Source organism: Engraulis encrasicolus, chromosome 14, assembly GCF_034702125.1.
Source record: "Engraulis encrasicolus isolate BLACKSEA-1 chromosome 14, IST_EnEncr_1.0, whole genome shotgun sequence".
Classification (NCBI taxonomy): domain Eukaryota; kingdom Metazoa; phylum Chordata; class Actinopteri; order Clupeiformes; family Engraulidae; genus Engraulis; species Engraulis encrasicolus.
The window spans coordinates 5,661,351-5,675,223 of NC_085870.1; the positions used below are offsets into that span (position 1 = coordinate 5,661,351).

Here is a 13,873-nt window from a genome sequence, read left to right on the forward strand (position 1 = left end):
GTACTTGATAATACATATAAATAATTATATTACATAAATAAAAAATATATATGCAATTTATATAGCTTTGTATTAAATAAAAATGAATTAAGATTATTTTCTGAAAAGGCACTTAGGGGGTTTTGCATCTGAACTCTTCATATGTCGATAAGATTAAAGTCTTTTCTTTGTTGCCATGTGCATGCCTATCACGGTCTCTCCTGTGGAGCTGTAATTGCCACCTGGATACCGTGGCTGGCTGCTTAATGTGACTGGGTTCCACTTATACATGTCCTACGTGACATGATGACATTTTGTTGTGGGGGTATCAACATAACCTTGATTGTGCTCAAACCGAAGATAATTGGAGATCAGTGGGGAGGGAGGTCAGTGGTGGTTTGCAAATAGTTCCCTGACCCCACACAAGCAGGGGCACATAATCCATCTATAATGCACATGTAGGCATTTGTGGGCACTTGGATAAACAGACACACACACACATGCACACAGACAGGGAGGCAGGCAGGCAGGCAGGCAGGCACGCGCGCACACGCACACGCACACGCACACACACACACATACACACAGGAAATGAGCTGAGTCTCAGAACTGGGAACAATATATGCATACTGGGAACAGTACAGTTGTACTGGCTGTAACATATGCAAACAAGCTAAAAGCAAACACTATAAAATCAGTAATTAGGTCTTTGTATGTCATCAATGTTTTCTTCATAAGCATTGATTGCTTAAGTAAGATGTCTGATCCGTAACTCCTGTTGGGTTCAGCTACACTGAAAACATTTTTGTCGCTATTTCGTCTAGTCAGCGAAAGCGCTATTTTTAGAACATGGGCTTAAATCACGTCTTGTATTTGGACCAATGCAGTAACAAATGTCACACACCAACGTGATCATTCAGGACACATTTAGGAAAGGCCTACTACAGTAGCACAGGGCACTTATTTGCCATAGTTCTTATCAACTTTATGTGCGCAATTCCAATGCATATTGCCTATGGGACATAAACACAAACTTAGACATGAACGCAAGAGCCACAAGACACCAGGCAAAGAGCCGCATGCGGCTCGAGATCCGCGGGTTAGCCACCTATGAGCTACAGCATACAGAAGATCAGGGATGTCAAACTCAGGCCCGGGGGCCAGATCACATTTCAAAGGTGTATTACATTTGGTCCACATACACCATAAATGTATATCGTACTACTGTAAGACTTGAATATGAAATTTGGTGTGTCACAGGGATATGAGGCCCAGGCCAGTGAAACAGCTCACTCAAATGCAACAGAATATGTACAGGCACATTTCATCTATGATGGGGATCTGTTAAATGTAAGTGTAAATATGGGTATTGTGTACAGTAAGTGTGTTTATGTACAAGTTTAGTCAGCTTTTTAAAATAAATACTGAATTTGCGTATTTCAGAATATTTTCTCTGATCTGTGGATTTAAAAAGCATTAATTTGATTATTTTAGAGATGGTTTTGCAAAAAAGAGCTGTTTTCACAGTACTTGGATGGGAAGCCAAAGGTTATTGCACCTTGATTACTTTGTCCACATACAGCTACAGTATCAGTTCGTATTTGCTTAAACTGTGATAATCCCTTAATTTTCTCCGCTGTTACCCCCTCTTTAACAAACCTCAATATAGCGTGAAGAACTATAACAAGCCGTAATGGCCTGATTAGGGAGTAGATCTTGGAATTTAACAGTTGCAGGTTCATACCCAATACTGGTGGGAAGACTTATGGTCAGTCTCTTACACACTTCTGAAGTGTCCTCGAGCAAGGCAGCTAATCCGACATTGCCCCCACACTGTAACCACCTGAATAACTATTTAAGTTGCTTTGGAGAAAAGTACAATGTCAGCTACAAAGGATCGTGCACATTCACTGACTTCCTTTCCAATCCATCAATGACCAAACCAACAAAGCTGTTCATCATTCCGGAGCATACGCTGTGGTCTCTTTCGTAATTCATGGTATCTGTCCACCTGGGTGATGTATTTCAGACAGCTCTGTGTACAGTGAATACCAACAAAGTCTGTTAAATTGCTTTGTTCAAGATACTCCACACCGCAACTGTGCAAGTAGGCCTCATCTCGTCTTGAATCTCCTCAGTCATCAGTTGTACAGTCTAGATGCCACTCAACAAAATATGCTTTGAAGAATGTGTTATTTTATTTTGTATTTGTGGGAATGTGCTTACTGTTGCGTTCTGAAAGTTGTACTTTTCCCCCAGCTACTTTAGGTGTAAAACCACAATGAAGCTGAAACAGAGACCCACAATGCACAGCTGACAGCTCCTAGAATTCCACTCTCCTCTCCCCCCACTGTTTCCCACCCACAGCCAGCCAGTCTGCCTTCTGTCCAGACAGACAACCATGGCCATCCACAGCCAGGAGGAGAAGGAGGTCTACCTGAACATCTCGGAGGTGAACATGCTTCAACAAAAGCTGTGTATCATATGCCATCACTGCACTAAAAAACATCCAAAAATAGTGACCCTCTGCATTTGACCCTCCTGGAGTGTATATATAGTGTTTCTCATCATGTTGGGTTATGTGCTGTCTCTCAATGTCTGAGTGGGTATGTATCTAGTATGTGACTGTCATCAATGTCTATGTCAATTGTGTTTGGTGTTTTGATGTCTGTTGTGAATGCCTTATGTATGCCTGCTGTAGGTTGTGACAAGACTGCTATGGTGGTGAGAACACATTTCCTCTTGGGGACAATTGAAAGGAAAATGTCTGCACACTTAAATTCCCTTTGTGTTCTTTTTAATGATAGGCCAAGCTTTCGGTCTACTGACCTTCTTCAGGGCTCAGTGAGCCCCCTGAGGAAGGTCAGTAGACCGAACGCTTGGCTTATCATTAAAAACAACACAAAGGGGATTTAAGTGTGCAGACATTTTTATTTCAACTTTACACAGTTTTTGTTTATGTTTGGCACCTTTTAATCAAGAGTGCGGTGGAATCTGTTTATACACCTCTTGGGGACAATAAAAGTCTATCTATTGTTAGATATTGTACAATAGTAGGAACTAGCTTTTAGATAACTAGAGATACTTTGGGTTTGTTAGTTGATTTTAATAAGATGTTTTGATAATAAAGATTGCAATGATGACTAAACAAATTATGTTTAGTCATCATTGCAATCTTTATTATCAAAACATCTTATTAAAATCAACTAACAAACCCAAAGTATATCTAGTTATCTAAAAGCTAGTTTCTACTATTGTACACTATCTATCTATCTATCTATCTATCTATCTATCTATCTATCTATCTATCTATCTATCTATCTATCTATCTATCTATCTATCTATCTATCTATCTATCTATCTATCTATCTATCTATCTATCTATCTATCTATCTGTAGGTCAACAGCAGCAGCGCCTACAGTCTCCTGCTGGGTAACGTCTCCGGGAACAGCAGCGGCAGCCCACCCGAGACCCTGGAGGACATCTTGTCTCAATACCTGGGGCCGCGCCGGTCTCCCTTCTTCCTGCCCGTGGCCCTCACCTACCTGCTCATCTTCATCGTGGGCGTCGGCGGAAACCTCCTCACCTGCACGGTGATCGCCAAGCACCGGAAGATGCGCACGCCCACCAACATGTACCTGTTCAGCCTGGCCATCTCGGACCTGCTGGTGCTGATCCTGGGCATGCCGCTGGAGACCTACGAGCTGTGGCAGAACTACCCGTTCGTCTTCGGCGAGGCCGGCTGCCTGTTCCGGGTGCTGCTGCTGGAGACCGTCTGCTTCGCCTCGGTGCTCAACGTGACGGCGCTGAGCGTGGAGCGCTACGTGGCCGTGGTGCACCCGCTGCGCACGCGCTACACCGTCACCACGCGCCACGCCCAGCGCGTCATCACCGCCGTCTGGCTGGCGGCGCTGCTGTGCGCCCTGCCCAACACCTCGCTGCACGGCATCTACTACCTGGAGCTGCACGGCGCGCCCGTGCCCGAGTCGGCCACCTGCCACGTGCTGAAGCCCGTGTGGATCTACAACCTGGTGATCCAGGTGACCACCATCTCCTTCTACTTCGTGCCCATGACGGTGATCAGCGTACTGTACATGGTGATCGGTATCCGCCTGGGCCAGGAGCAGAGGGCCCACAGCGGGGGGGACTCGGGGAAGAGCGGAGGAGGATCGGAGGCCAGCTGGACCATCCACGTGGAAGGAGGGAAGAGGAGGCAGGTCACTAAGATGCTCTGTAAGTATTTCTGTCAGAACCATTTCAGTCAAGAAACACAAGAGAAGAATATAAATGAAATTTCTTTTACTGAAATTATGAATTACATTTGGAAAAGCATGGAAAAGCATTTAGTCAGGGGGCAGCAGCAGTTTAGGGAATTCTCACCCCAGCAGGACAGGGTGAGAGATAACCGCCCATGAACAGAGCCAAGCAACGTGACAAGAGAACATGTCACATCATACACCACAAGGTGGAGCAGGGGAGGCGGTGGGTAGCAAAAACCGAGCAGCATACAGCTGAGAGGAAGTGGATAGAATTTAAAAGGCGTGCCGAAGCTGTGTAACCAATCACTGGGAAGAAAGATTATCAGCTGAGGGAATGCACCTGGATCAATTAGGAATGAATGAGATGAAGGGGAGGGCGGCAAGCTTCTTGACTACCATGACCTGGCCAGAACTGACGTTATTACTTTAATTTTTAGCTTATCTTTTTCTTTGTGCTTCTATCTTTTTCTCACTGCATCTCTCTTTCTTGTCACATCAGAGAAGTTCTTTAATACACAAACCGTGAAGTCCAGAAAGTAATTGAAACCTTATTTGTTTTTCGACACTATTTTGGTCGATTTTGTTATATAAACAGCCAGCTAGGACAAGCGATGGACAAATGGGGTGTAGTTTGTCAGTGGACCTTAAAGATATTGTTTGAAGGTCAGAGTTGTGGTTGGCTGCTCTATTCATTCATTATTCTTCTTTGGACAGAGTACTTTTATCAGAGCCAAATGTAGACAGTCAGATATTCAGTGTAAGTTTAGTAGGGGTGGCTACAAAATCCAAGTGGTTGAGTAAGGACGCCCCTCACTTCTGTTCCAATTTCATTGATTTAAGTGGAGAACCACTGTCCATCACTCCTGACTAAAACCATTTGGCTTTGCTGTTCCAAAATGCTTTCTCATCTTTTCTCCCTCAAGATATACAGTTATCTCAAAGCGGGAACATATAAATCACTTCAGTGACATAATCACAGAAATGTTTGAAAAATGTGTGACAAGGCTTCAAATTTTGTTTTCCTGAGGGGACATTAAAAGAAAAAAGAAATTGTGAGATCAGCTTGGTTGAATCCTGTATTAATGAAGTCACCCTCATAGGTTGGGCTTTTGTGCACTGTCCTGTACAAACCACAAAGAGAAGATTATGTCTTGGACTTTTGCTGTTGGGGTGAACCCCCCTCTGTCTCTGGGCGTTTTGCAAGGCATGAAGTACGTATTTTGGAGGCTATAAGAAATGCTATATAATATTAAAAAAGGAACACCACATCAGATCAGAAGAGTGATTGAGTCAGTGAGTGAGTGAGTGAGTGAGTGAGTGAGTGAGTGAGTGAGTGAGTGAGTGAGTGAGTGAGTGAGTGAATGAGTGAATGAATGAATGAATGAATGAATGAATGAATGAATGAATGAATGAATGAATGAATGAATGAATGAATTAACGAATTAATTGCTGTGTGGTAAAAATAAATTGATTTAATTTAATTTAATATAGGTCAATAGAATTCCAAGCCAGCCAACTTGAGGCCGCGGCTGTGCCACTGATGTTAAAATATGTGCCTCTATATAGGTTATTGTCACAGTTGGTTTAACCGCTCAGAGGAACTCAGAAACGCAATCTATTCTCTGTGATCTATTATCTCGTTCTCGCCATCTGCAGAAGCTCAACCCCACAATATAATATATGTATATAATTTATTCTGATCTGTTAGATATCAAAGCAAAGTGTCTGTTGATGAATGTTGGTAACCCTTAGCTGTTCCTAACATATTTTAATTTAAAGTTTTAACTTAGATTCACAAATGATATTGTAAAGGTGCCGGTATGCTTGCTGTGAGCTGTAAATTACGCGCGTCACCGCGAGCAACCGGCATCACATGCTTGCTTCAAAAGCAGTTGACCAAGACGCAAAATACTGGCGGACAAACTCAATGAGACGCTCTTAAAAGTTGCTGCCATTGTCGTTTTCATATCAAGCACACGCATGGAACTGCGCAGTCTATCTTACGATCGCCCCCAGCGAGTTTTAAGATAGCCTATTGCACCTGACGCACGCATTTGGCTGCCGTGTCCAACGCGCGCGAAATTGACATTAAATACGCATGTTAACGCGTTCATGAACGAATCGTGCACGCGCTCGCGTATCTTGCAGCAAGCATACTGGCACCTTAAGACGTGTAATGTTATACCAAAAAAACAGTGTTGTTCAGGCTATGCAGTATACTTCATGACCAGAGGAGCATCTTGTCACCAGGCAAGGCAGGCAGCCGCTTGGGGCCCCCAAGCCCAGGGATGGTGAATAACAGCTCACGCTTTACTACAGTAGTGGCAATTTTGTTTCAAATGATCATTCCTTTGAATTTTCGCTTGGGGCCCCACCTGACCCTAGAATCAACTCTGTTCATGACCTTGGGTCCTTGGGGCTGTAGTGGTGCATAGATTCGCGCTAATGCAACATGAACCATAAATGGGCTTCTTTGCCCACGGGGACTCAGGTGCAAGTCTGGCCTTGGTCCTTTCCCTACCCCATCTCTAACCCACCTCTCTCTCTCAGTTGTTTCCTGTCATAATCTTCCCTGTTAGGGAAGGACGTAAAAGCCCATCACGCACGCACGCACGCACGCACACACACACACACACACGGTATAAATAACCATGACTGCAGGGGCTGTTAAACACCACATAAAAGTGCACTATATTACCAAAAATATTCACAAACCTGCCTTGACTCACTCATTAACTTAATTGCATAATCATGTTGGAAGAGGAAGGGGCCAGCTCTAAACTGTTCCCATAAGGTTGGGAGCATTGGATTGTACAAAACGTTTTGCTATCCTGAAGCATTCAAAGTTCCTTTCACTGGAACTAAGGGGCCAAGCACAACTCCTGAAACACAACCCCACACACTGACCTCTATAAGCAGTGACCCCACATTATAATTGCTCTCCATCAAATTTCACACTCGGCACTATGCAGTCCGGAATATACCGTTCTCTGGCAACCTACGAACCCAGATTTACTCACTGTCTAAAAACAACTCTGTCATTTGGGAAGTGGTGTACCCTATGCCCAGTGTTATGGCTGTTAGAGCACCCACCACAAACACACATGTTCACCTTTTTCTAATTCAAAACCGACAAAAACGGGGGGTGCTATGGCGCAGCACGCTAAGCCTCCCACATTTGGGCTTGCTTGCCCAGGGTTCAAATCTGGCCTGGGTCATTTGCCATCCCTACCCCATTTCTCTCTCCACATTCGCTTCCTGACGCTCTTCACTGTCCTATCTGAAATAAAGACGAAAAAGCCCATTAAAAAAGCACTAAAAACACTGGCTACACTCATCAGGGTCATCCCTATGTTCCCCGCAACCGTTCCCTGCAATCCTTCGTCTCCTCATGTTCAGATCTACAAATTAAGTGAGTAAAGAGGTCCTCAAGGATCTGTTCTTGACCCTGCCCTTTTTAATAGCTCTGTGTATGTATACATGTGTTGATTTATCACATGGCCACACACTCAACAGCCTTCATCCCACTGGAGCTGAGGAAGAAGTGAAGGATGAGGTGCATTTTAAAGAAGCACATTCATTCATAAGTTGATACAGCCCTGACCCCAGTGTTGCCAGATTGGGCGGGTGCCCGCCCAATTGGGCTACTTGGGAGAAGTGTCTGCGGGTAAAAATGGGAAAAATTGGCCATTTGGCATTTTTTTTCAGCCGTTTTGGGCCCATAGAAGTCAATGTAATTTGTTGAATTTGGGCGGAATTTAGCGCATTTTGGCGGTTTTTGAGAACCTTTTGGGCGGGATTTGGTCAGACACATCTGGCAACACTGCCTGACCCTGCTCCATCACTGTTGTGAAGTCAGCAGACTATTCCACCGCTGCCGAGGACAGGAGGATATCGTTAGAAACTTTATTGTCCCCGCTGAAGAAAGTTTTGTCAGTAAGTGAGGTCAACACCAGGCAAGTTATATTGCCTATGACATGATAAAACCAGGATTTAACACATTACAATACATATTTGCGCCAATGTAACAAGGCATTGACATAACAATAGGCAGGAAATGTTGATATCAAGCCTGACCAGACTTTGGGAAACGTTGTGCATTGTCACAGTAAGGGTGGGCAATTCCGCCCAAAATCTTCTAAAAAGAGAAATCAGACAAATGCGATCTCTGATTACCATCCAATCTCTTCTCCACTATGTCAGTTTTCACACTGCACTCCAAATATGACATTGTTGGCTTATACTACTACTGACAGATCCCAAAACAGGTCAGTTGAGATGAACTTCGCTACTTTATTTTCAGGTGAAGGTTTTCTTTTCAGTGACATTTCCAAACGCGCGCTGATATGCCGGTAGCTCGCTGCTGCCACTCATATTCGCAAGACTAGCTCTATCAGATTCCTCTCGTGCGTGAGACACAGGTGACACGTGACACAGGTGCTTCATGGGTATTGTAGGCTCGCGAAATCGCATTGCATTGCATTTGTAGCAAAGGCGGTCCGAGGGAAAAAACTACAAAATGCAGTGCCCCATCATTTAGAATAGTGACGGACCCGCCAGAATGGCTAGTGAACCTTCGGTATCTACTAGCCAACGCCGACTTTCACCCGCATTTGGCTATCTGGCGTGTGTTAGTGTTAAGCCCTGTGGCTTACTATTACAGTCTCGTCTCTCTAATTCTGGTTTCCTTGGCGGTGCTCAGATCCAATATTAATTACACTCACCCACATCGATTAGTTAGAACTTAGAAAAGTCTAGACTGTCGAGATCGAAACAAATCTATTTTGAGTGGTATGAATGAATGTAACATGACTAGGAGCAAATGTGGTGTATGGTAAAATGTCTTCAGTCAATAATATAAGGTATCATAATGTGACATGAGTAACATCTAAAATCTAACAGCTTCAAGGTGCTTATTTTCTGTGGTTAATAGGCTGAGGGTGGCACTGAAGATCAGACCTCGATCCATATTGCATTAGTCACATCAGAAAGCCTTGGATGTAATTCCTCTGAGCATCCTTCAATGCTGTGAACCCATGGACCAGTACCAGCAAATGGGAGTAAATACAAAGTTCAGAAATGAGGGGGTGGAACAGTTTCAAAAGTTTCAGTAAAAAAAAAAACATGCTACCTGTTCTACTCTACCCTGAAAGCACCGGGGGGGGGGACTGAAACAGCTCTTACAGAGGGTAACATTTTGGATCCACACAGTAAAAAATATTCCCGTGATGTCACAGTAAACTACTGTGAAATGAATGCAATTAGTAGCCAGTAATTCCCTGTGGCCATCCTCACAGTTTACTGTGATCTTCTCACAGTAGTTTACTGTGGCCACACCACAGTAAGTTACTGTCACCCTACCCACACTACCATGATCCCGCCCCTCCATTCATCACCACAAAAGAGGTAGCTACCATGTTATTGTGGCACCTCCCATTCCCCACCATGACTGAGACAACTGTGGCATGGAACCAGTCCATCACACTGTTCTCTTGTATTGATAGACAAAAACTATCCATACTATCCAACTTTCCATACTATCCAACATCCAAGCTATCCATAACCACAGAGAAATTCAAGTTTCTGCAGTATGTGCAATATTATTACCACTTAATTGCAATTTCCTGGATGAGAGTACATGAACCAGTGTCCATAGAATACTCTAGTTGAGCATAATTAGACAATCCTGAAATTTCTTAATCAAGTAAGCAACACACCAAAAAGGGTACCTGCTACCACAATACTCACTACCAACTAAATAGCAAGCCAGCCAACAAACCAGTCCACCAAAAGAGTCAGTTGTCAGCTAGCCAGCCAAAGAGCCGGCTAACCAACTAACACTCAGTTAGTCAGCCAACTAACCAACAAACAAGTCAGTTGTATGGCTAGCCAGCTAACAAAGCAGCCATCCAGTCAACCAAAAGAGTCAGTTAGCCAGCCAACCAGCTGGCCAACAAACAGTCAGTTGGTCGGTCAGTTAGCTCACTAACCAACAAGCCGGACAGAGAGCCAGCGAACCAGTCATTTAGGCAAGCAACTCAAGCATTGTGACAGTCTGAGTTTATATAGAGGTGAAAGTTAACCATGTGACCAGAGTAATCAGGCATGTGGCAGCTGCAGGAAGTAATTCAATGAACTTGTAACAGTCATATATACTCAAGTGAGGGCAGGTACTAATTGACAGATTGATTGGGCACTACCATTGTTCCTGGTTGATGGTAGGCAATGTCAATCATGTCAAGCATTTGACTTTCAATTGTGCAATGGCACTTCACAAGATAGCCTATTTTTTTTTACTAGGTGGCAATATCTGATTTAATTGGATGCTGGAGTTTTGGCGTGCACATCCAAGACAAAGGCATTAGCAGGTGCCAACTTAAAAAAGTGTTTGTGTAGCACATTGGTTGCAACTTCATTTATTGGAAGCAGAACCAGCAACATTTCCAATCATAGACCTTCTTCTAATAAGGCCTGACAATAAGTAATTACACTCCATCATGGCCAGGAGCAACCTAAAGTGACATACAGATATGCAACATTGGTTACTGTCCCTAGGGTAATGCCGGGTTAGGAGGGATTAGAACCTGCAACTCTCTGATCTTAAGTCCACCTCTTTAACCATTAGGCCAAGGCAGCCACATAATGCACCCAATCATGGCCTAGGCCCTAGACGAAGAAAACACCTGTTATAACCGCACAGTAGTTAACTGTGATATGACGAAAAGTCTCTCTGGATTTCACAGTAACAAATTATGGCAGAATGTCACAGTATGTTACTGTGAAATGAATGCAATTAGTAGCCAGTAACTCCCTGTGAGTTCACAGTAAGATATTGTTACACACTTGAAGTGGGCGAAAGTTCAATGGGAAGGCATGTCAGTTGGGTTGAGGGCTGACGCCTTTACTCAAAGTGATATACAAATATACAACAATGGTTGCTGTCCCTAGGGTAATGTAGGGTTCGGAGGGATTTGAACCTGTAACCCTCTGAACTTAAGTCCACCTCCCTAACCATTAGGCCAAGACTGCCATATAGTGCAATCTGGGCCTTCAGACATTTCATCGACATTTACACCAAACTATTTAGTCATCAACTTCTTGTTTGCTACATGTCTTCCCATGCTTGGTCATCTTTTTTCTCACTTCCTCATGTCAATATGTGCAACCTGAGGGGGAGGGGCTTAGGACATACGTGCTTCAGATCGTGTCCCATCATGCAATGCACTTATGGAGAGCCATTTATCTAGAAGGAATATATTAAGTGTGCTTCAAAATATTACTCCTTGTTATATTCTGTGTTTATTGTAGGGGTTGTACTATTTAAAGTGGTACACAAGAAAAATGACCATATTCCCACCATCATGAAGATGGTCATGTATATCTCCCAATATATATAAGCTCATTTTTCTGTTACTTGACAGAGGGTGGGGATAAAGTAGTCAACTGATGATGGGTGTATACATGTATACCTCAAGACATTAAGAATGATATAATTTGCTGAAAATGTCAATGAAAGGTGTGATTGTATTGAAGAGCCCAACCTGTCTTTGACTGAAGTTGTGCCCCAATGCACTAATAATTTAATAGATGCTCCGCCCACACAGTAGTTTACTGTGATGTTTCCTAGCTTATCACTTTGTCATGCTGGTTATCCTTGAAGAGCACAGTAAAATACTGTGATGTGCAAGTTAGGTGAGAAATGGCAAGTGATACAATGATTTCAGACTAATTTGCTGTGTGCCGTGTGACCATCACAGTAGCATAGTGTACCAGAACATCAGAGTAATTAACTGTGAGATTTCACAGTAAATTACTCTGAAATCCTTGTAAATTTTTACTGTGCATACATTGAGGGCAGGGGCGGAGCAGAGGGGGGGGGCCTCACCACTGAGGGGGACCCCCTACCAATGGCTTTGGATTTCTAAACACCTCAGAGGCCTCATTTGCGATATTTCAGTATTTTTTAAGTAGTTCAGTATTATGCCAAGCAGCAAAGTTGGTGTTAAATGCCTTTATTGCCGGTGTTTTTTAATCATTAGGTGTGAGGGGGGCCTCTGACACCCCCCCCCTCCCCCGTCACAATACCAGTGCTCCGCGCCTGATTGAGGCCCTAGATCCTACCCTACTAAATGAAGAAATAGACATTTCTCCTTTTCTATAAAGTACCCGATATTTAGCTGTTGCCGTCTTGTGTGGGCTGTTTTCTCAACCTTAGTTTTACACTATATGTGTGTTGACTCAAAACAGCTCCTCTCGGTAGATGGCCATTATATATCATTGGAAAGCTGAGATTCCAGGCTTTCAGAAAAGGTATGGTAGTCGGCAATGACCAACCCCTCTGGCTCACGCACCCATCTTCCAATAACTTTTATGTTCTCTTAATTTCTTTATTTTCAACCTATTGTAACCTGTGCCATTTTTGTCTTCTCCTCTCCTCATTGCCAGTCTTCAGCTGAGGGGATGATGCTATTTCCCCATCTGCTAGCTAGGCTTTTGAATGGACCTCAATTTAGTTTCGCTGTGTTAGCTGTGTATTATGTATTCTTGTCCACACATCTCGATCCATCTCCCCATGTTGCTTGTCTCTGCTCCCCCTTCTCCTTGTCTAACCTCTACTTGTTCCTTGTGTCCCATACACTACTTTTGTTCTCTCCCCCCACTCCTCTCTCTCTCTCTCTTTTCTCTCTTGCTTTCTCTCTCTCTCTCTCTCTCTCTCTCTCTCTCTCTCTCTCTCTCTCTCTCTCTCTCTCTCTCTTTCTCTCTTGCTTTCTCTCTCTCTCTCCCCCCACTTCTCTCTCTCTCTCTCTCTCTCTCTCTCTCTCTCTCTCTCTCCCTCTCTCTCTCTCTATCAGCGGTGGTGGTGGTGGTGTTTGCCATTTGCTGGGCCCCGTTCCACATCGACCGCCTGCTGTGGAGCTTCACCACCGACTGGACGGACTACATGCACGGCCTGTACGAGTACGTGCACATCCTGTCGGGCGTGCTCTTCTACCTCAGCTCGGCCGTCAACCCCGTCATCTACAACCTGCTCTCCACCCGCTTCCGCGAGAGCTTCCGCGAGCTGGTCTGCCACCAGGGCGGCTCCACCAACACCCACAAGTGCCACAACAGCTCGCCGCCCTTCAGCAAGATCCTGAAGGGCTCCACCTGCACCATGCACACCTACAGCAGCAGCGGGAGCAGCAGTCGCAGGAGCCGGCCCAGGGACACCACCACCTCCCACATCGGGTGGGAGCACGAGGACGAGACCACTGTCATGTGACTGTCTTACCGCGCGAATAGACCAGGCGCGATGCGATTCAAGCGACAGAGCGATACGCGCGATTGAAGCGACTACAGTATGTTCGTTACAAGCAGAAGGCAAAGCATTCAAACATTCCCATTGGCTGTGGTCACTGACCTCTATACAGTCATTGGCTGTCGCGGCTTGTCGCCGAACCGCGTCATAGAAAGTTGAAAGGATTTCAACTTCAAACTGTCGCGCTCGTTGCGCAAATCGCTCTAGTCTCCAGAATCGCTTTTGTCGCGCGACTCAATGCAAAGTCAATTGCTTCCGTCGCTCGCCTCGCTCTTGTCGCGGTAGGTGTATTTCTGCGGTTAGGAGGCCACAGTCTTTTTTTTCTCCAAGAGTTTT

The 13,873-nt window shown here is 44.4% G+C and overlaps 1 protein-coding gene across 1 annotated transcript; it reads left to right on the plus strand.

Moving 5' to 3' along the window:
* The first annotated feature begins 2,380 nt into the window (after positions 1-2,380).
* On the plus strand, positions 2,381-13,501 carry nmur3 (neuromedin U receptor 3). Its single transcript, XM_063216224.1, has 3 exons — positions 2,381-2,431; positions 3,379-4,213; positions 13,092-13,501. The coding sequence occupies exons 1-3, from the start codon at positions 2,381-2,383 to the stop codon at positions 13,499-13,501; spliced, it is 1,296 nt and encodes a 431-aa protein (XP_063072294.1).
* The last annotated feature ends 372 nt before the right edge of the window (positions 13,502-13,873 follow it).

Bases quoted from the DNA above. Each gene is read 5' to 3' on its own strand.
- nmur3 (XM_063216224.1), top strand. From the start codon at position 2,381: ATGGCCATCCACAGCCAGGAGGAGAAGGAGGTCTACCTGAACATCTCG. The intron at 2,432-3,378 runs GTGAACATGCTT...ATCTATCTGTAG, and splicing joins TCTACCTGAACATCTCGGAG to GTCAACAGCAGCAGCGCCTA. The intron at 4,214-13,091 runs GTAAGTATTTCT...TCTCTCTATCAG, and splicing joins GCAGGTCACTAAGATGCTCT to CGGTGGTGGTGGTGGTGTTT.